Here is a 25,515-nt window from a genome sequence, read left to right as displayed (position 1 = left end):
TTACAGTGTACATATTATCTATATGTACGAATGGATCATGAGAACAGCCTGGTTCTAAAGAGCTGCCCACTCAGCTTTCTGATTCAGACACTTCTTGCATGTCCTTCGCAGAAGTCACTGTGTGTGGGTGCTGACGGGGGAGACAAAGTGTATGTGTACTGATTGTGTAAACACTCCTGCAGCAACTGTTGACAGGTTAAAGGGCGAGGGGTCCTGTGAGGCTGACGGCCATCTGGTTATACATCCTCTCTTCACTGTATCATCGGCTCAAAAAACATTAACTGTTACGCGGCTCGATGATGTTACCAAGTACTCTCCCCCAGTTGATCTACATAGCTGGATTTATAATGAAAAATGACTGATTATCTTAGAAACGGGCCACAACTAATTGATAATTAAAGGACAAATCTGTGAAACTAAGCAAAAAGACTGTCGAGCTGATGTATTATCAAATGAGGAAAAACAAATACTACAAATGCCCAATGTGACATATATGTAACATTTCAGATCTAGACACTAAAGGGGGGGGTATTTAAAAAATAAAGTCTGTGTTCTATGTTGTTATTTTAGTCTGTGTTATGCCCCCCAAAATTTTCCTTTAAGGGGAAATTCTGTCTGGGTTCTAATGGGTTATAGGCCAAATAAAGGCATGGCATCAGTCCGGTAACACTGGTAGGGAAGGATGAGATTATTGAATCATATTTAAATATTTTGTATCTATTTATTGTGTATTTCATGTCATGTTGCATAATGAATAGAAAAACAATCTTTTTTTTTTTCCATTTTCAGTGTCCTCCTTTATTATCTTTTCAAAGTAAAAGACATAAGGTGTACATGCTTACATGCAGAAACACTCCAGCAGCTACTGACATTATGGCTGCTGCAACCTGTGATCATGGTTCTTATTTGCCTTGCTTCTTTACATGGCTGTGGGGTTGTTGATCTTGCCCATGAAGAGGATGCTTCTGGTGACGTTCTCCAGGATGAAGACCAAGAAGGGTCTGTCAATTTTCACGGGTCGGGGCATACTGTGGTATACTGCCTCAAGAATGGTGGAGGATGCTGCCTCTGTTTCCATCTCGACGGCACTCAGCAGAGCCTTGTGGAGGAAAAAGAAGGCAGTCAGAGTCTAGTTTAAAACTACACTGGTGTATTAGGGCCATTCTAGGTAAAACATACATGTATATATTACGGAGCCGTGGTAATATTCCGAAAAAGAATCAAGTAGTAAATTTACTAGCAAAAAAATTTGGTTATTTTCTGAGATTATAAAGTCATACATTTGCCGTGGAAAAAAAAACAACTCCGAAATTCTTTGAAATTAGAGGGATAAATTAACACACAAAAATAATTCTGAAGGATAGTGTTTTTTTGTCAAGAAATCATAGGTGGGTGCTTGGTTTTTCCAAGTTTCTTATCTCATAAATTAGTGACTTTAATCTAAGAGGATTTCTGAGTTTTTTCTCCCAAATTTATGACTCTATAATCTCAGAAAAGTTACTTTTTTTTTTCCTCGTAAATCGACTATAGTCTCGGAAATTCAAATTTTTTTCGTGAAATATTTCTCACTGTTATTACTTTTACCTACAATGGCCCTAATACTGCGCAGGTCTAGAACAAATGTAGAAGCTTAGGGGTCTTTATCAGCATCCTCTGGGGGTAAATGTCTCTATTCTGCAGTTGTTCCTGAACCACTGCTCATGCAGTGGGGAAGGTACTGTGTATTCCCATGTTCATAAGAACTTAAGAAGAAATGTTTGCCTCTCCTACCTTTGAGACTTTGAGCGGGACCTCGTCAGACATGCCAGAGAAATCAGCCTTGTTCTCAAAAGCGTCGGTTATGCCCATTTCTTTGAGTGTGTTTTCCAGGGGAGTATCAGCAGAGATTGAAAACTTTGGCAGGTACAGATCTACATATCTAAGAATCACAGAACATCACCAGTGTCACAATGGCTGGAATATACAGTTATATCACTGCTTGTCTAGTTAAGTTACACATTAGGGCTGCACGATATGAGGAAAATAAACATGTGATAACGTTGCTGGATATCGCGATAACGATATTACTTACGATAAATAATATATTATTAAAGAGTGCTCAGTTCTGCATATCTGCTGCTTTTAGTATTCTGCTAAAATAGAGCAAATTCACTGTTGAATATAAAAAAAGAAAAAATTTATTTCCAACATTTTATTGAACAAATTGAACATAAAAGGCACCATTAAAAAAGAATGACGGTTAAACTTTAAAGTGTTTTCTAAAGTTTTCTACTTGATACTCTTTCAATTAACTAAAAAAATCTTAGTGTCTTTTGCGATGCGTTTGTTGCGCAAGTTAATATCACAATGATTTTTAACAAAGCGATATAACGTGCAGCCCTATTACACATTACTTGCTGTTTCAAGTAAAATGTCATCCAGTCAACACTTTCTCAAACACTAGAGGATGGGGATTCCTCTTACTCCATTGAGACGGAGTCTCGACAGTGCTTGATGTAGTCCTTGTTGATGAAGCCCTCCACCTCCTTCATCTTGCCTTCATCGGGCAGGACGATCATCATGGAGGTGTTGCCCTTGTAGGGCAGCATGATGACGATGGTGTGGTTGTCGACGTCCCAGTAGGTGTCGTAATCACCCCTCCTGATCATCATGTCCACCCGAACTTTGGTGGTCTTGTCCACATTGAAGTCCATCTTGCGTGTCATGTCCGATTGAACAGTGTTTTCCACTGTCCTGTATGAGGCAGTGGACAGGGGAAGAGGACAGTAATCAACGTAAAATATCAGTCATTTGTTTTTAAATGTTGAATAATGCTCTTCAATCATCATACTTCCAACAAGTTCTTACGACTGTATGGGTCATTTGTTCCTACCCTCTAATACGACCCACAGGAGCGTTTTCCTTCCTCATATATAAACCAGAGAATGCCGGTTGTGGTTTTAAACGTGTTTAACGTTGTGAAACGGTCACAGTTTGGTTATGTTTATCAGAATCAGAATATGATCCCGTCAGGAAAATTGTTCGGTTGCAGTTGCTCACAGTCAGATTGAAGGTAAAAATAAGAGTAAGAAATGAGCTAGTCAATAAGTGTATAAAATTAACATAGCTACAGTGCAAGAAATGAAATGTAGACCCCAAAAACTTTAAGTAGTTTAGGCACCTAAACTACTTGGTTAAGTTTAGAAAACGATTGTGGTTTGAGTTTAAATCAGCCGTTACTTAATTACGAGTTACGCACGTGACACTGAATTTGACTTTCCTAAAGTGAAAAAAAACGTGCAGATTACTTTTATTTTCAAACGGGTTTAAATCCCGCTCTTTTGGGTGACAGTCCTATGATTGTTTGACCCATCCACCACCCCAACCTTTCTCCTTATATGGAAATTTGGGAACTTCCTGCTTTGCGCCCATCATAATTACTGGGGGCCGTCACTAGAAACTATAGGTCGTAATTGCGTCTTGAACAAACAAGCTATGGGAGCGTTTTTCAGGGGAGGACTCATTGTTAAAACGGCTTTATTTAACATGTGGTGAGTCGGTAAACTATGAGGCATGGACTTGAAATAGCTTCTTACCTTTAAAGTAGTTAATAAGCACAATGGCCATATCAGGGTCCAGGTGCTTCACCATATCTTTGATCTTATCCTTTGTTTTATTAGCAATGAATGATTTCAGTTGCAGCCTCGGCAGGTTTGGTAAGGTCGACGTTGAAGACATCAGCAGAGTAGTAGTGCTTGATATCCTTCAGGAACTTCTCCAGAGGACTGAAGCCGGAGCGCACGGCGACAGCGTTACCGACATCCAGCTGCTGGCTCTCCTGGCTGTGTCCCATCATGTGGAAGAGATGCTCGTATGCTTCATTGACCTGTGTCTGGGTAAAGTTGCTGTAGCCCAAGCTGGAGAACAGCTGGCGGTGGGTCTCACCACTGGCCCCTGTAGACAGCATGGACAGGGCGGTGGAGATGCCCAGCGGTGCGAAGAAGATGTTTTGTCCAGCAACAGCGTTGGTACTCAGATGTTTGTAGAGGGCAAAGGCAAAGTCAGCATTGGGAGAGGACAGTTTGTGGCAGCTCAGCTCTCCCTCGTGGCTGTGTTCAGAGCCGTGGTGGTGGTGGTGGTGGTCTGCCCAGGCTGCAGCCAGCAGCAGGGCTGAGAGCGCACAACTAGCAAAGATCCCACGCATCTTTACAGCCTGTCCAGGGAAAAAGTTAATTTCTAAACTTCACAAATACAAAAAGCTAATTCACTTCAATTTAAGTCCAAGTCCTCATAATTCATATAAAACATTCAGCATATGTCAATGGAGGTCCATGCTTACCTTCGATCTCCTCTGGTGCAGTTTGGCAAAACAATTCATCTTTAAATTCAGGAGATCAGATCAGATCAGCTGACACATATTATTAAAAATTAACAAGGTCCAGCCTTTTCTGTCATGTGCTAAAAGATTTCTGGCCAAGCTATCTTCACTTCACAACACAACTCAAAATACAAATAACGGGTAAAGTACCATTGGTGAGACTTTACACACAAATAATGACAAAAATGATACAAGGAGGATTTAGGAGCCTTTGGTTGAAGTATGAAGCAACTCATTCCAGTCATTGCCACTTCCCAAATCCCTTCTGGAAAAAGAAATGGTAACTTCTTTTAAATAATAGCAGTAATTGGTGATTCATATAGCCACTAGTCAGTAGGATGGATCTTGATAGTAGTATTCATGTTCAAGTTATATGAGTTAAATAACATATCAAATCCCAAGTCTTTTTCCGCTTCATGTTGAAATATTTTGAAACAGTTGCTCAATAACACACAAGTTCGTGTCAGCAGTGCAATACATGCACCACTGTTTATTAACTATCACATACAAAAGTCAGCTGGATACCAGGGTTGGTAGAATGTCTATCAAATTGCCATATGACCATGTGTCCAGAGCAGTGTAAAGCGTTACTGTAATCAGATTACATTTGCCTGTAACGCAGTAACGTAATGCATTACTGTTGATAACTTCAGTAATCACATTACAGTTACTAATCAAAAAATGATTGTGTTACTTGCGTTAATGGTTCTTCAACTATCTGCATAACGGGAGGAGAGAAAAACAAATCAAATGTCCCTATTCGTGCGAGTTTGCGTAACACGAAACAAAAATGGCAGAGCCACCGCTGAAGAGAAGACGTCTTTTGAGCGGTGGAGGTATGCCCATTACTTCAAATGAGTTGCGCGAAAGGACAAACACTTGATTATAAAGTGTAACTTGTGCCCAGGCCACAAACACCTCTCCTGCACCACAAACACAACCTCCAATCTGTCCAAGCATCTGCAAAGGCAACATGCTAACACAAAGCTAGTCGCTAAAGACCCCCAGACCCTGAGTGACGCGGACGCTGATGAAAAGAACATGTTGCCGACACAAACCAAGCAGCCAAGACTTGATTTTCAGCAGCAGGTAAACAAAGCAGAGATAAGTGGGCTTGTGGCAGCATACATAGTGGAGGAAATGTTCGCCATCTTTCCGAAACATACTGGGCAAGATACAAATAATGAAGAGCGGACGGCTGCCATTAGACAGGAACAATTTTGCAAGCTACTAAAGTAATAAAAGTAGTAAACTAGTAAAGTAAGGCATTACATTAAAAAAAACTAGTAATGTGTAATCAATTTTTTTGAGTAACTACCCCAACACTGGTCCAGACTGAAACATCACATTGGACGACAGAAGGACACAACTCAGGAATAATAAACCATCATCCCTTAAGTATTTTGTTTTACAGTAGTTTGTGTTGATTTGTCAAATCTACTTAATATAACGCCAAACTGTGAGCCATCATGGATTTAAGTGGGGCACCTGGGACATCTTACCTTGGACAGTGTCCACCACAGGCACTCAGTATACAATGTGGCATGTTAGTAAAGGGTATATGAAGTCATGTAAATTAATTTCCCTTGACATAACTGCAAATCCTCACTTTAGAACTACCTCTGCTGTGACAATATCAAGTAGCGGTATGATTGATGAAATAGGAACTTATTTTCAGAAAATACCTTTAATTGGTATTGTAAATCATATAGCCACTAGTCAACAGGATTCCTTTTGAGAGTAGATTGAAAGTTGAAAGATTAAAATAATTTATAGAACGCCAGTTTTTCACGATGAGATTTCATTTAGCTCGATGTTAAACCATTACTAAATGGTTTGGATACAAGATGAGAGGATGCAGGTTCAGAGATCCTGGAGATGTTATATGCTCATGGCATTAATCCGGCTCCAGGCCCCAGGCCTGGAGCTCTCGCTAGTCTTGGCTAACTCTGTGTGGGGCGCCTGGATAGCTCACCTGGTTGAGCGTGTGTCCCGTGTACTAAGGCTCAGTCCTTGATACAGCGGCCACAGGTTAAATTCCACACCTGCGGCCTTTTTCTGCATGTCATTCCCCCTCTCTGACCCCTTCACATCTTCAGCTGTCCTGTATAATAAATGCCCCAAAAACAATCTATAAAAAAGGAACAACAAAGAGGTGATTTGTTAATGTCCAGCCAGGGAGGAAGCCCCCTACAACCAGCCCTACAAAAGCTCCTGGCTGCAAAGATATCACTTAGCTCTTCAAGCCAAGCGTATGGTTGCCTCTGCCAGCTTTGCTCATCAACCAGATGCCCTTACATCAACAACATTCAGGCTATAGATGCTCGTCTCCAGTCACTTCAGAACGCCCAAGCTTCACCCTCTACCTCGACGTGGATAAGTGGATTGCATATTAATGTGATTTTACATATATTATTGTAATGGAATGTCTTTGATGTAATGGGTATGTATTGCGTGTCTAGTGTGGACCCCTGGAAGAGTAGCTGACTGCTACGGCATCCACTAATGGGGATCCTTTTAATAAACAAACAAACCATAAACAAACCAAATTAAGTCATGGTATCAGTCAGATAACACTGTTAGGGAAGTCTAAGATTATTTTAAATCACATTTAATTAATTTTTGTATCCATTTATTGTGTATTTGATGTCATGTTGCACAATGAATACAAAAAAGAAATCTTTATTTTCTGTTTTCAGTGTCCTCCTTTATTATCTTTTCAAAGTTAAAGACATAAGGTGTGCATGCTTACATGCAAAAACACTCCAGCAGCTTCTCATTATGGCTGCTGCAACCTGTGGTCATGGTTCTTTACATGGCTGTGGGGTTGCTGATCTTGCCCATAAAGAGGATGCTTCTGGTGACGTTCTCCAGGATGAATACCAAGAAGGGTCTGTCAATTTTCACGGACTGTGGCATACTGAAGGGTATCATCTCAAGAATGGTGGAGGATGCTGCCTCTGTTCCCATCTCGGTGACACTCAGCAGAGCCTTGTGGGACGCCTGTGGAGGAAAAAGAAGGCAGTCAGAGTTTACTTTAAAACTACACCTGTGTATTAGGGCCGTTGTAGGTAAAAAAAAGAAGAAAAAAAATACAGAGGGGGATAATATTTCGAGAAAAAACTTGAAATTTCTGAGATTAAAGCCGTAAATTTACTAGAAAAAATACTTGGATATTCTCTGAAGTCATAAATTTGCTATATAAAAAAAAAAAAAAAAAAAAAAAACTCAGAAATTCTCTGAAATGAAAGTCCCAATTATAGCGTAGAAGAAATCATAGGTGGGTGCATTCAGGGCCACCTCATGGTATATCACACTGGCAGTTTAGAAATCCTGTAGAGACCTTTCCTCAGAGGAAACGTATTGTCATCTGGGACTTGGGACGGGAATTATTTTTAAACTTTATCTTAAAGGAAGTCATAAGCGGAGCGATTTAAGTGATTTACAATTTTTCTGTGGTTGTTTTACAACAGTCCGATGCCGGATGGACACAATCATTGTTGAGTGTATCGAGACCAAGACAAGACCAAGACCTTGAGGGGCTGAGACAGAGTGAAGACCAAGACCAGACCTGTGCCAGAACTACTTCTTCTGTCTCCGAGATTCACTCTCTTAGGAGAGTTTGTTAAGAGGGCGGGGAGAGGAGGTTAACAGTAACAAATTTCAAAACAGAAATCAGTCAAGTTGCATTTGAAGCAGGAAGGAAGTTTTACATCTTATCACAGTAATGATGTGACACATCAAATTAGACAATGCACAGGCAATTTAGTGATATCCCTGCAGTTGTGGTCTTGAAATAAAATCCTGAGTCTTCTATATCTGAAACCGAGATGAGACCAAGTAAAAATGAGGTCGATTCTGAAACCGAGATCTTCAAAAAGTGGTCTTGAGATCGGTCTTAAGACCAAGACTGATCGAGTACTGCAACACTGTACACAATGTAACCAGACTATCTTCCGTATGTAATTGTGGCTTGACAGTGCGCAGTAGAGGGCTGCATTGGGATTAAAAGTCTCTATTCTGCAGTTTTTCCTGAACCACTGCTCATGCAGTGAGGTAGGCATATTGCCATGTTCATAAGAACTTAAGAAGAAATGTTTGCCTCTCCTACCTTTGAGACTTTGAGCGGGACCTCGTCAGACATGCCAGAGAAATCAGCCTTGTTTTCAAAAGCGTCGGTTATGCCCATTTCTTTGAGTGTGTTTTCCAGGGGAGCATCAGCAGAGATTGAAAATTTTGGCAGGTACAGATCTACATATCTAAGAATCACAGAACATCACCAGTGTCACATTGGATGGAATATACAGTTATATCACTGCTTGTCTAGTTAAATTACACATTAGGGATGCACAATATGAGGAAAATAAACGATGCGATAACGTTGTTGGATATTGCGATAATGATATTACTTGCGATAAATTTAATAATAATATATTATTAAAGTGTACTCAGTTCTGCATATCTGCTGCTTTTAGTATTCTGCTAAAATACAGCTAATTATTTGTTGAATTAAAAAAAAAGGGAAATAAATCATTTCCAACATTTTATTGAACATAAAAGGCACCTTTAAAAAGAAGAACTATAGTTACACTTTAAAGTGTAGTTTTCTACTGAAACTCAGTGGTGGAATTTAACTAAGAACATTACATTTACTTAAGTACTGTATTTAAGTTAAGTTCTTTCATGCCACTTTCTACTTCTACTCCACTACATTTCAGAGAGAAATATTGTACTTTTTACTCCACTACATTCATCAGACAGTATCTTTGATACTTAAATTAAGATTTTTTTGCACACAAAACACATGCAGTATTTAATATAAATTAAACTACTCAACAATACACAGGCCTACAAGTACAGCTGTCATGATTCAGCTGATTAAACACTTGAGTTGATGGACAGAACAGTTTGGATCGTTTCCATTTTTTGAAAAAGTGTGCATTTTTCTGCATTGAGTACTTTTACTTTTGAGTACATTTTCTGATGATCCTTACATACTTGAGTAACATTTCCAATGCAGGACTTTTGCTTGTGACAGAGTAATTTCGCAATGCGGTATTAGTACTTTTACTTAAGTAAAGGATCTGTATACTTCTTCCACCACTGCTGATACTCTCCAAAAATCTCAGCGCCTTTCGCGATATGTCGCAGCCTTTCGCGATGTGTCTATTGCACATGTTGATATTGCAACAACAATAAAAAAAAAAAAAAAACTGATATATTGTGCAGCCCTATTACACATTACTTGCTGTTTAAGTAAATCTAATGTCAACACTTTCTCAATCACTAGAGGATGGGGATTCAAAAATAGAGATTCCTCTTACTCCATTGAGACGGAGTCTCGACAGTGCTTGATGTAGTCCTTGTTGATGAAGCCCTCCACCTCCTTCATCTTGCCTTCATCGGGCAGGATGATCATCATGGAGCTGTTGCCCTTGTAGGGCAGCATGATGACAATGGTGTGCTTGTTGACATCCCAGTAGGTGTCGTAGTCACCCGTCCTGATCATCATGTCCACCTGTACTATGGTGGTCTTGTCCACTATGAAGTCCATCTTGCGTGTCTCGTCCCGATTGAACGGTTTTTTCCACTGTCCTGTATGAGGCAGTGGACAGGGGAAGAGGACAGTAATGTAGATATGTCAGTGTAAACTATATATAGTCTTTTTTTAATGTTGAATAATGCTTTACAATCATCATTCCTTCCTAGAAACCTAACCAAATGACTGTATGGGTCGTTTGTTCCCAACCTCTAATAGGAGTACTAGATTTAAATCAGGATAGATCAGGGGTCAATCACACTAAAGCCCAAACACGCATATCGGACATGTTTAAAGCAGTTGTGGAATCCCACCATCTTACAGATATATGGAGGATGCACAATCCTACTAGCAAGGATTACACCTTCTTTTCCACACGTCACCTCACCCACTCCTGCATTGATTATATTTTGTGCTCCAGTGAACTTGTGAAAGGCAATGTTCCACACGACACCAATAGAACCAGCAATTCTGTCTGATCACAATGCGCTGATAACCACATTCCGTTATTGATATGTTAGGAGAAAGATCTAGGAAATGGCAATTTAACAATTCCCTTCTCCAAAACACAGCTTTTGATACAGAGTTTAGAGCCAAGCTGGCGGAGTTTATATCAATCAATACTGACTCAGTTTCGGACCCGGCATACATTTGGCAAGCCACTAAAGGATTTATTAGAGATTTCACATCTTCCTTTGTGGTCAATTTGAAGAAAAAGAGAGGCAAGGATTGCGGAGTTGGACAAACGTTGTAAATCGTTAGAGCAGTCTCTAAAAACGTGTTTTTCTAAATCTACACATACTATCTTAGTCACAAATCGAGCAGACCTAAATTATTTGCTAAGAAAGAGAACTGAATTCATAATGCACATAGTGAGGCAAAATTACTATTTTAGTGGTTGCAAACCAAGCATATTGCTTCCTCTGAAATTAAAACAAAGCGAATCCAGAGCTGCTATTGATATTGGGAAAAATCTGGAAATGAGATGAAGACTTTGACAAATGCTGAGTCCAATGAGATCAGACTAATGCAGCTTTATTGACAAATGCTGAGTCCAATGAGATCAGACTAATGCAGCTTTATTGACAAATGCTGAGTCCAATGAGATCAGACTAATGCAGCTTTATTCACACAACAAACAAACTTTCATGAAAGGGAGAACAGTTGACATGCACCAAATGTATATGCCAAGGTTTCTTGGTGAACTATCAGAATAACTCCTCCTTTATACTTTTTTTTGTACTCACACAATCCAGACTATGGCCGATGCTTCTAATAGATTCACACATTCCAATCTATTCCTGTGGGTGAAGGTTGTCCCCAGACTATCCTTATTGTGTAGTACACTACATACAAGCTATGAAATACATTTGAAACATGTGAATATCCAACCTATCAGCTATCAACAGCATCAAAGTTGTATGAATCCTCCTGCAATGTGGATCCAACACAGTGCCAAAAGTTCCTGAAAGAGCTAAACCTGCCTCTTCTTGACCCAGAGGAGGCAGAAGAACTGGGTCAACCTATAACGTTAGAGGAACTTAAATCAGCGTTAAAAACAGCTAAGAAAGGGAAAACACCAGGGTTGGACGGAATTCCATCAGAACTTCTGTTACAATACTTTGACATACTAGGACCTACCATTTTACAAACTTTAACCTCGGCCATAGAGAGGGGCACCTTTCATCAACAAACCAACACTGCACTAATTTCGGTCATACACAAAAAGGGAAAAGATCCTACGGAGTGCTCAAACTACAGGCCCAGCATTGGGACGGATATTAAGCTCTATTCCAAAGTCTTGGCACTACGCCTAGAACGCTTTATTGAGAAGCTAGTCCACCACGACCAATCAGGGTTTATACCAAAGCGTCACGCTGCAGACAATACACACAGATTATTCCATGTAATAGAAGAAGCCAAAAACCTTCCAACAACAGCAACAGTTTTATCACTGGATGCGGAAAAGGCTTTTGACCGCCTAGAGTGGAGCTTCTTGTGGCAAGTAATGGAGAGGCTTGGTTTGGGAGCCAAATTCATTGACATGGTACGTACTTTATATGAGAGTCCCATGGCCATAGTCTCAACCAATGGCCTGCATTCACAGCCATTCCCCATTGCACGGGGCTCGTGACAGGGATGCCCGCTATCTCCCATGCCATTTGCGATCTCTCTTGAACCAAGCCATAAGGCAAAATAAAATATGTAATATCCAGATTAAATCCAATAACAACTCAATATCGTTATTTGCAGATGATATTTTGCTGTACATCTCTGACCTTGAGGACTCTGTCCCAAAAATTCTTAAGATCTTTAACGAATTTGGCTCAATCTCCGGCTATAAAATCAATTGGAATAAATCTAATCTTCTGTTGAACAACGCACAGGTGACATCAGCTATTAGTGATACAATACCAACCCAAAGCAAAATGACATATTTGGGCCTCACCATTCACGCATCGCTACAGCGAGTTGTCCAGGACTATGAAACTATACGAAGTAGTGTTCAAAGAGATCTGGCCAAGTGGTCTGCGCTGCTGACATTGCTACGGTCCAGGATTGCTGTTGTTAAAATGAACATAGTTCCTCAGGTTAATTTCTTAAGTACAATTATCCCCTTACCCCCACCAATACATTTCTGGAAGAAACTTGATGCCGTAATTTGGCAGTATATTTGGAATAATAAACCTAGGCTCAAATACTCTACCCTGCAACATACCACAAACACGGGAGGCCTGGCCCGCCCCAACCTTAAAGTGTACCACAGAGCCTTTCAGCTACGGGTCCCGTGTGGATGGACCCCTCATCTACAGTCCCATGGAGAGAAATAGAGCAAAACCTCACTGGAAGTCTAAGACTGCAAGATCTTGCTTTTGCAGGTGTGTGCCCAAAAAAGTGTACGCTAGCCCATGGCCCTATTATCACCAACACACTGACCAACTTTAAACAGGTTGAGGAGCACCTACGATACACCAATAAGTGGCATTTGAATACCCCAATATGGCACAATGCACACCTAATGTATAGTAACAAACCCTTTACTTGTAACCAGTGGAGTGACAGAGGTATTTAGACCAGCTATTCAATGATGAAGGTATGTTAAGTTTTGAAGACCTGAGAGCTAGCTTTGAGGTCCCTAGTACATCCTTCTTCCTTTATCTTCGCTTAAGATCAGCCCTAAAATGTTATAGAGTGCCATGGGGGAACAGTCTTGAGACACACCCAATCACTAAATGGCTTGTTGATTCTTCTGTGAGAGGATTAGCGTCCAGGATTTATGCTAAACTGATGCAAGTATCAGTAGGAGAAGGCCCAATAGTAAAGAAATGTGAGCGAGAGCTGAGCATCTGAGGGGAACGTAATTAATTGGGAGACAGTTTGGGACAACATTTCCCACTGTTGCAAACCCAAATCACCAGCAGATCCACTTCAACATATGCCATAGGACATATTGGACTCCTCAGAAGAGATACATCTCTAAAGTCATTCCTACTCCCTATTGCACATTCTGTCAACCTGAACAAACTGGAACTTTCCTACACATGGTCTGGGAGTGTCAGCAGGTGCATGAGTTTTGGAATAAAACAACGTCAATAATATCTGATGTGATAGGATGGAACCATACACCTATGGTCATGAAGGCTGGGTCATGACCGAAAGAACGAGATCCAGGGTACAAGCGGCCGAAATGGGTTTCCTCAGGAGGGTGGCTGGCGTCTCCCTTAGAGATAGGGTGAGAAGCTCAGTCATCCGTGAGGAGCTCGGAGTAGAGCCGCTGCTCCTTCGCGTCGAAAGGAGCCAGTTGAGGTGGTTCGGGCATCTGGTAAGGATGCCCCCTGGGCGCCTCCCTAGGGAGGTTTTCCAGGCACGTCCAGCTGGGAGGAGGCCTCGGGGAAGACCCAGGACTAGGTGGAGGGATTATATCTCCAACCTGGCCTGGGAACGCCTCGGGATCCCCCAGTCGGAGCTGGTTAATGTGGCTCGGGAAAGGGAAGTTTGGGGTCCCCTGCTGGAGCTGCTACCCCCGCGACCCGTTACCGGATAAGCGGAAGAAGATGGATGGATGGATGGATGGTGATAGGATGTCGAATTCCTAGTGACCCGATTGTTTGGTTACTTAATGACGACTCTAAATTACACCTGCTTGGTAGACACAAGAAAATTTGGCTAGCCGGCTCAACCGCAACCAAGAAAATGATAGCTCAACGCTGGCTTCCCCCCCCCACTCGCTTTGCATAAAACAGTGGTCGGCATACTTTCTAGACATAATTATGCTGGAGCTCTCTACAGCAAGGATTAACAAAGCCAAGTCATCGACTATAGACCTATGGAAAAACGAAGCAGCACAAGTATCAGTCCTAATGACCTCAACACCACAACGATTAGAAGAGAGCGACTAGGCAAGGTGGGATTTTTGTTTTGTTTTCTTGTATATTGGTGTGTTTTGTTTTCCCTGAGACCGCAGAGGGTGGGGGGTGGGAGAGGTTTTTCTGATTACTTTTATTTTCAAACAGGTTGAAGCCCGCTCTTTTGGGTGAAAGTCCTGTGTTTGTTTAAACCATCAACCACCCCAACCTTTCTCCTTTGGTGCTCTTATCCCTTGTCACCTTACTTCCTGCTTTGCTGCCATCATCATTTACTTCTAGTGTGCGCCGTCACTGTAAAAACGTAAATATTTAAGTATAATATTTGCGGCTTGAACAAATGATCTATGGGAGCGTTTTTCGGGAGAGAACAGTCTCCATAATTTCATACCTGTCTTTACCTGTTGAAATTATAAGACATGGACCTTAACTTGGTTCTTACCTTTAAAGTAGACATAGTTGATCAACACCATGGCCATATCAGGGTCCATGTCCTTCACCATATCTTTGATCTTATCCTGGGTTTTATTAGCAATGAACGTGTTGATTTCAGCTGCAGCCTCGGCAGATTTGGTGAAGTCGACATTGAAGATATCAGCAGAGTAGTAGTGCTTGATATCCTTCAGGAACTTCTCCAGAGGACTGAAGCCGGAGCGCACGGCCACGCCGTTACCAACATCCAGCTGCTGGCTCTCCTGGCTGTTTCCATGCATGCTGAAAAGATGCTCGTACGCTTCATTGACCTGGGTCTGGGTAAAGTTGCTGTAGCCCAAGCTGGAGAACAGCTGACGGTGGGTTTCACCACTGGCCCCTGTAGACAGCATGGACAGGGCGGTGGAGATGCCCAGCGGTGAGAAGAAGATGTTCTGTCCAGCAGCAGTTTTGTTATTCATGCTTTTGTAGAGGGCAAAGGCAAAGTCAGCATTGGGAGAGGACAGTTTGTGGCAGCTCAGCTCTCCCTCGTGGCTGTGTTCAGAGCCGTGGTGGTGGTCTGCCCAGGCTGCAGCCAGCAGCAGGGCTGAGAGCGCACAACTAGCAAAGATCCCACACATCTTTACAGCCTGTCCAGGGGAAATCAGAGGAAGTAAGTTGGGCTCAACCACAATAGGTGATAGAAGAAATAGATAATGTACACACCTTTTGAAATGATTTTTTTTAATGGAAAGAAGTAGACCAATTGCTTTGAATTAAAACAGGACAAACAGATATGGTTTAGCCTATAAACAGCTCTACACTTCCCAATTATTACATTATTATGTCACATCCTTAAAGTTTTACTTTCAAATCTGATATTTACCAACACATTTAAGTCTAATACATCTAAAGTTTCAAGTTACATTAAAAGAAATATTACATACATGATAAATGAAAAGTATAAAGTCGACAGAAGGTAGGCTCAGTACCTTTTAAACAGGACCCAGTGATGATCTAATCTTAACAGTTATACACTTCTATTGTAACACTTTGTCTCCACACCACAAAAAGTTATTTTCTAAACTTCACAAATTACAAATGTCACTTCAACATAAGTCCAAGTCCTCATCATTTATATAAATCATTTAGCTAATGTCAATAGGGGTCCATGCTTACCATTGATATCCTCTGGTGCAGTTTGGCAGAAAGTTCATCTTTATATTCAGGAGATCGAAGAGGGTCAGCCAACACATCTTTTAAAAATTAACAAGGTCCAGCCTTTTCTGTCCTGTGCCAGGAAATGTCTGGCCAAGCTATCTTTATCATTACCACACAGCAACACAGAATGGTTAAAGTACCACCGGTGAGACTTTTACTGTAAAAGGTTGCATACACACAAGCTTACATTAATCATCAAATAATCACAAAAATAAATTATACAAGAGAACCAAGGAGCCTTTGATGGAAGTATGAAGCAACTTATTTCAGTAATTTCCACTTTAAATTATTTCTAAAAAGAAATGGTAACTTATTTTAAATAAATAGCACTAATTGTTGATTCTTTTAGCCTCTAGTCTTTTCATTTATTAGGATATGCATTAGCTGTAGTGGAAACAGCTATTAGTCAGTAGGATTGCATTTTGAAACAATTGCTCAATAACACAAGTTTAGTGTCAGCAGTGCAATACATGCACCACTGTTTTTTATTAACCATCACGTACAAAAGTTGGCTGGATACCAGGGTTGGACAATGTCTACCAAATTGGCATTAAAATAATATATACAATGCCAGTTCATGATTTAATTTCCCTTTATGTTAAACCATTCAGTACAAGTTGATACAGGTTCTGAGATCCTGGAGATGTTCTATGCTCAAGGCATTAATCCAGCTCGAGGCCTGTAGCTTTCACAGCTACGAGTCTTGGCTAACAAGGTAATCTGTGAATGTCCAGCCCGGGAGGAAGCCCCTGCAACCAGCCCTACAACCGCTCCAAGCTGTAACCGCGCAAAGAAAACACACCACTCAGCTCCTCAAACCAAGTGTAAGGTGTCCTCTGCCAGCTCTGCTCATCAACCAAATGCCCTTACAACCCTACATCAACACCATTCAGGCTATTGTGGTGGATTTCTGTGGTTCCTGATTCTACTAATCAAGGAATGTTTCAGGGAGACCGAGATGTTTTAATATAAGATATTTATTCAATCAAAACACCTGAGTATTTTTATTTCATTTGTTTCATGCACAGAGGATGGACGCTTACCCCATCCCATAACTTTACCACATAAGGCCATTGACCTCTCTGTTTTCTCGCTGCTCGTATGCTAGGTAGGCTGTATGTTCCCTCTGTAACAAACATATCTTCTCGCTTAAAGGCATTGACACACCAACCCCATAATCGGCCGTCGGACAGTCTGGCGAGGTCAGTGACTCGAGTCTGTTCGGTGTGTTCCGTGCCGTTGTCAGTCGGAGGAACCGTCGGCCTTCATTTGGGCTGATTTGACTTGTTGTGGGCAGTCGGACTCAATAACCAATCTGATTGGTGGAGTGCTAACCCGGAAATGATGAGCGGGATGAGCGTGACGAACGCCTCTCAAAATCTGACGAAAATCTTTTAAACTGACCTTTGTCAATCTGAAATGAAGACAGATTCAGCAACTGCATGGCCTATTTCTCGCTTAAAATGTTTTCAGAAACACATTTCGGTGAACTATTTTCGTAAAATACAAGATCATATTCCGAGCTGCCATTAAGGTCGGTTTTGAAATTCGGGAGAAGCCAGACCCACTTGATGCGTTCGTCCAATCAGCTGCCGGTTTAAATTTTTTGGGCGACAATACAGATTAGTGCCGCCTGCTGTTATGGAGACGTATTACTTCTCGCGTACGAGCAGAACGAACGATCAAGTCGGCCTCGCTTCGGTGTGTTCCGAGGCATTATTTTGACCAACTCTGGCCTTTTCTGCTGATGGTCAGCCATCGGGTTGGTGTGTCAGAGCCTTAAGGGAAAAAATCTTGCAGGGAAAGAACATTAAATCTGCAATTCCCAGATTAACTAGAGACATGGCTATTGGGAAATTTGTAGTTGCTTTTGGTATTTTCTATGATGCGATATGCACAGTTTTCCCTGATAATTGGATACAATTGTTGCTGATTGGGACCTAAGCCTAAGTTATGGGAACAACATATTTTACCAGCACCACAAAGTTTCTCTTCTGCAAAGCAGCATTCTACCTTTCACAATCAAACCTCTGCATGAAGTAGTCGGTCTTAGACACTGAACTGTTGTTCATGCAAATGGGCGGCCATGCCATACCTGTGGCAATATGGGTCATTCAGCATCTCTCTGCCCTCTGGTTCCTTTTTTCCCCAAGAGCACGGGCCACTGCCTATAAAAAATTACCCATTTCCCTCGCTACAAGATGCACATCTTTAAAAACCAGCACATATGCAATAATTTCAATGAAATGTGTGCACTTACCCAAACTGTTCTCCTCCATATCTGCCGCAACTGCATAGATGCAAATCTGAGATCAGTCTGCCCTTGCAGGTTTTGGCCTCAGCAGAATCGTCGTGGTAGAGTTAATAAAAACTCACCTATCTACTCCAATAAATGTTGTAGTTCTTGCATCAGAGAAGATTTTTCTTTCTGTAGATTTAAAACTGTGTGAATACATTTAATTTAAAAAGATGCATGTTTGTTTTGTTTTTGCATGGGAATGACATTCATAGAAAAGATTACTTCATTACCAAACGTATGGTACAATACAGAATCACTTTCAAAATCCTGCTTAAAGCAACAAAGCACTTAACGGTTTAGCTCCTCAGTACATCTCTGACTTGCTTGCTGATCACAAGATCACAGACTTATCTGGCTACTGCTTAAAGCAGTCACTCCTCAATTCCAAGAATTTCTGTTGAGATTTAATAATTTTATATCTGTAGTGATAATAATAAACGTTTTTTCTGCATTCACTTGTCTCTCCAGATTGAAATGAGTCGGCAGATGCTTTGTACCGTCTTCTATTAACTGTCATTTACAATAAGACATGATAAATAATGATGTATTTAGAACATCAGACACCTAGACAGGTTCAGATGACGAAAAGAAAAAATGATGGTAAATGGCGGATTAGTGAAAGACTACAAATAGATGAACAGACTAATATTTGTTATTTCTGTTAAATCTGCTCCAATCTCAACTCTCAGTCAGTGTCAAGGAAAACTATATAACTATTTATAAAATATGACCCTAGTTATCACTTGATTTATTACCTCAGTAAACATTTCCTAATACGTTTATAGTCTCAATCAATTCTTCCAAGTCTTCTTTAATACAACATGATGCTCTTAAGTTTGTAAGTACATTTTGTTTGAAGCACTTTTTTTCACTAGCCAAAATTAGCATCCCAATTAATATCACAGCTAATGTGAATTACATATTCACTTTGCAAACCAAGCCAGCTAGCTAGTGCTAGCTGGTAACTTAGCGTTAAGCTTAGCACTCCACCCCAGCTCCACCCTGTCGTCCAAATATAGTCACTTTTGGCTCCAAAAAACCAAGATGGCGACGGTCAAACTACCAAACTTGAGGCTTTAAAACAATAGCAGCGTTTTCACGGCACGTCATCAATAAGGAAGTCAGCCATTTTGGAGGTACTGAACAAAAACAACGCAACTGAACTCACAACTTTTCCTTATTGTTGCTTAAAATGGTCAATTATTTCCGTGTTGTTGGCTGTACCAATCTGTCGGACTGGGCATTTGGAAGTACTACAAATTGCCAAAAGTTTTTACAAATCAGGGAGAAGGGTGCAAAAAATGGTGAAAAAGTGACTTGTTTTAAACTATGTAGATAAACAAAATCATTCTTAAGTCATTTTTGTGTGGTACAATACACACAGTATACTATTGTCAGCAGAACAACACATTATATTAAAGAATACATTTGATTTAGTTGCAGTTGCAGGTTTTAATAGTTTTAATTGTTTGTTTCTTCTCACTCACCTTTTGTTTGTTCCGTGGTTTGGTCCAACATTCAGGAATGTTTGGGGAGGAGCCACCCAGCATTTCCTGTATGTTTATGGTGTGGATGATGTCATCACTGAAATCATTGGACCAAACAAACTGATGGGGTTTTCTTGTGTGTAGAGATATTTCATGTTTGTTTGATGCATTTGAGGGCTAATTGGGGGTGTTACTTACCTTGTAAAGTGTCCTTCAATCGTGTAAGCCTTGCTGTCAGAAGCATGTGTTTTGTTATATTTGGTATTAGATTTTCTTAATTTGCTCAAGTTTTCTATTAATAGCCTAAAATTAGTCTATTTATTTTAAACTTTGTCTCATTTATACATGTATTTGGCCACACTAAATAAATATGCACTCGTTAAATTTCAAGAAGTCTGCCTTCCTATTGTTTTTTACCCTCTGGCTACGCTTTACACGTCACTGAGGTGTTTTACTCAATACGTTTCTTGACCCATTTTAATTCCGGGATAGGAAAGAGGAGGCAAAATTGTTGGGTCGTCATTTCAAGACTAAGGAGCCAGCTCATATGAATCTTCAGGTGCAAAGACTATAGTCCACAAACCAATGGGTGGCGTCACGGTGGCTACTTGCACTTTTAAATACAGAATATATGGCGGTGTTTGCCTGTAAAGGGAGGAATGGGGTCGCCGACTGTCCTGTGTGAGACAGTGGAGGGTGAAAGATAAAAGAAAATTACATATCACTGAATTCTTAGAAAATTAACACCCACATTTTTTTAGAGCCATGCTTATTGTTAGTGTCCTCTTTGCAGCGGTTTAGCAGACACTTCACCATTCCAAGCAAGTCAGCTGAGAGTTCTATTCAAAATTAACGAGGAGCAGCCTCTTCTGTGTCAAGAGATTTCTGGCAAGGCTCTCTTTACTGATGCAACCCAACCCAGTAAACACATGGGTAAAGAACCGCTGGGGCATTAGGGGCCTAAAAATGTGTGTCACACTTGCATTAGTCTCGCTTTGCCAGACCATCCACACGCGGCGGTGGGGAGGAGGGTCTGGCCAGTCCACATATCCTTTAAACCAATCACAATTGTCATGGGCAGCACAAAGCTCTGCAAGGAGCCGCTGTAAAATAGTCGTGCGAGAGAAAACTCAAGTCTAGCTAGCTAGATGTCTGGATTTACCCTGCAGAGATCTTAGGAGAGGAGCAGTTAACCACAGCCCTCATGAATCCACCGGAGATTAAAATTCCAACACAAAGAAAGAAGAAGGAGGCTGACATTGGCGAAAATACATGCAGCCGGCAGAATTTCCTGCGGCACCGGAGCAATCACGGAAGTGGAACGTCAAGGATATGGACTACACTTGCATTAAATAGGTATGAGCTTATAAATCACACAGATACAAAAATCAGCTTGAGGGAAATGTAAAGGCACACATTTCTGCCTTAAAAAAAAAAAAAAAAAAAGTTCCTTCTCTAAATAATTCAACATTAGTTCATTATATACAGCCATTTGGTAAAATAATTAGATCTATGAACCCCAGATTAAAAAATTCTTTATTTCACTTCACCATGTTGAAACAGCAATAGCCAAATGAGTGTAAGCACGTTTTAAAAAAAAAAAAAAAGAAGATTTATCTAATGTTTTAGTTATCTGCATCACATAGTCAAGCTGGATACAATATACAATTTTGCATTTCAGTATTTGTACACCAAACCAGATTCAGATGACAGATGGTAATAAATGTGTCATGTTGACAGACGGCATAGCAGATTAATGGACAGACATTTGTTACTCCATGATAGATCTGTCATCTTGTTCATCAAACTGTCCATTTATCATCCCCCCCCCCCAAGGCTCTTAATATCACTGTGACATCATTACAGGGCTTGCAAATGCTAAGGTAAAAAAAAAAAGGAGCTAATGTCCTTTGGCTAAAAAAAAAACAAAAAAAAACCCAACTACAGTGTGAAAAAGGAACACATGTAACACTCATCTTTTCCCTAGCATCTTTACTCGGCTGTGGGGTTGCTGATCTTTCCCATGAAGATGATGCTCCTGGTCGAGTGCTCCAGGATGAGGACCATGAAGGGTCTGTCGAGTTTTATCGTTTCAGGCATGCTCATGGGCATGACCTCGATGGTGCTGACGGCTGCTGCCTCTGTTCCCGTTTCGTCCACGCTCAGCACTGCCTGGTGGGACACCTGGGGAGGAAGCGGGAGTCGAATTAGAGCGCAGGTCTAGGAAAACTGTATTTAGCAAAGGGTTTTTGCAGCATCTACTCTAATCTATGTTTTTGTGAAATTCTTTATTTTTTTTTTTTACATAAACACATGTACAGTTCCAAACGCACAGAAGTGTACTTTGACCGGTCAAATCTGCACTGAGGTAAAGGTGATGGAAACAAAAATTCAAACAGACAAACATAAGTCAAAAGAAAGGGGAAAAAAAACCAAAAAAAAAAACACTCAAGATATTTCATTCGTACATTCCAAAAATGTAACAAATTTCTGCATAAACGATTCAATTTAAGGTTATTTCAGCGTTTTATAGTTTGAACTCACATTACGAGGTATACATTAGTCAGTACTCAATCCTCCTTTCACAAACAAATTAAACAATCCTTAAACCTTCTCAACAAAGTTTTGCTTCCCGTTTTGTATGGGTTATTTTTTCTAGAGGAAAAGTTATAAACATTTGCAGAATATGTGACTTGGTGTACTGGTGTTTTTCCAAAATAATGCAATTGATTTTTTTTTAAGCATGGAGCAAAGCCATAGACATAGCTATGACTTTTGGTTCACTTTTGGTGTACTTATGATCTTTGGGTAGATTCCTAAAATAAAAGCGGTGTTCAAAAGATTTTTAGAGAATCTTCTGTTTGTTTTTTTTTTTTTTAGTAACCTTTATTTATTCAGGGAAGTTTCAGAGAAAAAGAGGCATCATTTTTCAGAAACGCTCTGATCACATTCGCACAGTTACACAATCACACCGGGAAGGTGCTGGGATTGACTGCCCGGTCACAAGCACGCTTTTCTAAACCTTTAGACCACAAGTTCCCCCCTGTTAAAATTTCCCCATAAGTAACTGCCATTTCCATTCCCATTACAAACATGTGGAGGACTGTTTGCTGATCCTACCTTTGAGACTTTGAGCTTGATCTCGTCGGACACGCCAGAGAAATCAGCGTTGTCCGCAAAAGCGTTGGTTATGCCCAGTTCTTTGAGTGGGCTGTCCAGGGAGGCTTCAGCAGAGATGGAAAACTTTGGCAGGAACAGATCCACAGAGCTGAGAAACACAGAACATCACCAGTGTCAATCAATGGAATATACAGTAGACTTACAGCTTGTTAAGTCAAATTGAGTTGTACTTATTATGGACACCTTGAGCAAATCAAATACAGTACTGGTACTGTACATCTTTTATTCAGCATAAACACCCCAAAAACATGCAAACACATTCCCTACAATCCCGCAAATGAGCACACCGTTACTGTCTACAACACACGTCACAACCATGATGAAAAGGATTTAAAAGTAAATCAAATTCCTCTCTTACCTCCTGAAGAGCGAGTCATGCCAGTGCTTGATGTAGTCCTTGTTGATGTAGCCCTCCACCTCCTTCATCTTGCCTTCATCGGGCAGGACGATCATCATGGAGGTGTTGCCCTTGTAGGGTAGCATGACAACCGTGGTGTGGTTGTCGGCGTCCTGGTAGTATTCGTAGCGGCCATTCCTCTTCATCATATCCACTTGGACCTTGGTGGCTTCGTCCACATTGAAGTCTGCCTTGTGCGTTTGGTTCCCATCGAAGGGTTTCTCCCATTGTCCTGTACGAGGCAGTGGGGAGGGGGGTTATGTAGTTTTCTGTAGGTCAACTCAAATGATCCTGGTTTTGCATAATGTGGCAGTATGTATTATCTTGCATTCTTTCATTATCTTTCAGACTGGTTTGTTTAACATATACCTGGCATCTAGGAGCCGCAAAGATTAGTCAATTAATCCATTAGTTGTCAACTATTAAATTATTCACCAACTATTTTGATAATTGATTGATCGGTTTGAGTCATTTATCAAAGAACAAGTAAAAATTCTGATTCCAGCTTCTTAAATGTGAATATTTTCTGGTTTCTTCACTGCTCTGTGACAGTAAATTGAATATATTTAAGTTGTGGACAAAACAAGACATTTGAAGACGACACCTTCGACTTTGGGAAACACTGACATTTTGTCGACCAAACTACTAATTGATTAATTGAGAAAATAATCGTTATAATTGCAGTCCTAGTAGCATCTTTCCGTAAACTACACGTGTGGCTAAACCGGTATAGCTGCTGTGTCTCTACGTGTTCATCAGAACAGCCGGCTATCTGCGTGAATGCTCTGTTCCCTTTCAGAATGTATCTGTATGCGCGTGTGTCCTACCTCTGAAGTAGACATAGTTGATCAGCACCATGGCCATCTCACTGTCCAGGTCCTTCACCATATCTTTGATCTTGTCCTGGGTTTTACTGGCAATGAAGGTGTTGATCTGTGCCGCAGCCTCGGCAGGTTTGGTGAAGTCGACGTTGAAGATATCAGCAGAGTAGTAGTGCTTGATATCCTTCAGGAACTTCTCCAGAGGACTGAAGCCGGAGCGCACGGCCACACCGTTACCTACATCCAGCTGCTGGCTCTCCTGGCTGTGTCCCATCATGTGGAAGAGATGCTCGTATGCTTCATTGACCTGTGCCTGGGTTTGAGCACTGTAGCCCAAGCTGGAGAACAGCTGGCGGTGGGTTTCACCACTGGCCCCTGTAGACAGCATGGACAGGGCGGTGGAGATGCCCAGCGGTGAGAAGAATACGTTTTTTCCGGCAGCAGCGTTGGTACTCAGGTGTTTGTAGAGGGCAAAGGCAAAGTCAGCATTGGGAGAGGACAGTTTGTGGCAGCTCAACTCTCCCTCGTGGCTGTGTTCAGAGCCGTGGTGGTGGTGGTGGTCTGCCCAGGCTGCAGCCAGCAGCAGGGCTGAGAGCGCACAACTAGCAAAGATCCCACGCATCTTTACAGCCTGTCCAGGGAAAATCAGAGGAAGTAAGTTGGGCTCAATCAAAATAGGTGAAATCATTTGATAATTTACACAACATTTTGAAATGTTTTTATTTTTTTATTTTTTTTTTTTTATATATAAACAGAAAGACAGATTGAAGGCTTTGAAATAACAGGACACATTGTGTACGGAACATGCCGTTTATATGACCTGTATCAAATTCAGAATATTGTCATATTCTGAATAATAGTGGAATATTGGTGTGCATGTAAACCTGATTGATAGCCAGGCGACAAATTTTGGGCAGATGGAAAGACTGAAATTCCCCAACGTTTACGCAATGGGTTAGGGACATGTTGCATTTTATTAATTTAGAGTAGTTAAGGTATTCTGTTAGTTGGCCAGATGACAAGTCTCCATCTGGCAAACCTTTCCTTAGTCCATGATAACTTTATGGCTGAGTGAAGACTTTGGTAGATGTAGCTAGGAGTGTTATACATGAAGTATTGAACAGTTTGTTGATATATCATAGCATTGACGTTTCTTTGACTTTTCTACCTCCTGTGCTGTCTATGCATGCGAGTGCCCTAGACACTGTTGTACATTTATAACAACTTGTTTATTTTGAGTTTATGTATTGAATGAGTGTGTGTGTATATATATATATATATATATATATATATATATATATATATAGTCTCAATGTGTCCTCAGTTTTTAAAAAGAAAAAAACAGGACACACAAGTCTAATGCACCTAAAGTTTCAAGTTTTAAAAGAAATTTGCGTGTTTCAATAAAATGTGCATGCTTACCTTTATGTCCTCTTTGC

At 40.8% G+C, this 25,515-nt stretch overlaps 2 protein-coding genes and 1 pseudogene across 4 annotated transcripts; all 3 read right to left on the bottom strand.

Moving 5' to 3' along the window:
* Window positions 1-696: 696 nt before the first annotated feature.
* LOC116046958 lies at window positions 697-24,768 on the bottom strand (annotated as a pseudogene).
* On the bottom strand, window positions 7,043-25,515 carry LOC116046956 (alpha-1-antitrypsin homolog). Of its 2 annotated transcripts, none has more exons than XM_036005168.1 (5): window positions 25,499-25,515; window positions 14,703-15,321; window positions 9,682-9,952; window positions 8,469-8,616; window positions 7,043-7,360 (listed from the first exon to the last, which is right to left on the bottom strand). In XM_036005168.1, the coding sequence occupies exons 2-5, from the start codon at window positions 15,310-15,312 to the stop codon at window positions 7,169-7,171; spliced, it is 1,221 nt and encodes a 406-aa protein (XP_035861061.1). In that variant the 5' UTR covers window positions 15,313-15,321; window positions 25,499-25,515; the 3' UTR covers window positions 7,043-7,168. The 2 variants fall into 2 exon arrangements, with proteins under 2 accessions (XP_035861061.1, XP_035861059.1); XM_036005166.1 differs by lacking the exon at window positions 25,499-25,515 and adding an exon at window positions 15,851-15,951.
* Window positions 21,197-24,740, bottom strand: LOC116046957 (alpha-1-antitrypsin homolog). 2 transcript variants are annotated; one of them, XR_004898302.1, is made up of 5 exons: window positions 24,083-24,740; window positions 23,217-23,487; window positions 22,799-22,946; window positions 21,538-21,862; window positions 21,197-21,490 (listed from the first exon to the last, which is right to left on the bottom strand). XR_004898302.1 is itself a non-coding variant. In XM_031295426.2 (4 exons), the coding sequence occupies exons 1-4, from the start codon at window positions 24,696-24,698 to the stop codon at window positions 21,671-21,673; spliced, it is 1,227 nt and encodes a 408-aa protein (XP_031151286.1). In that variant the 5' UTR covers window positions 24,699-24,707; the 3' UTR covers window positions 21,450-21,670. The 2 variants fall into 2 exon arrangements, 1 of the variants encoding a protein (XP_031151286.1); XM_031295426.2 differs by having other exon boundaries at window positions 21,450-21,862; window positions 24,083-24,707.

The sequence above is a fragment of the Sander lucioperca genome, chromosome 9 (assembly GCF_008315115.2).
Source record: "Sander lucioperca isolate FBNREF2018 chromosome 9, SLUC_FBN_1.2, whole genome shotgun sequence".
Taxonomy (NCBI): Eukaryota; Metazoa; Chordata; class Actinopteri; order Perciformes; family Percidae; genus Sander; species Sander lucioperca.
This window is presented reverse-complemented; position numbering and strand designations above follow the sequence as displayed.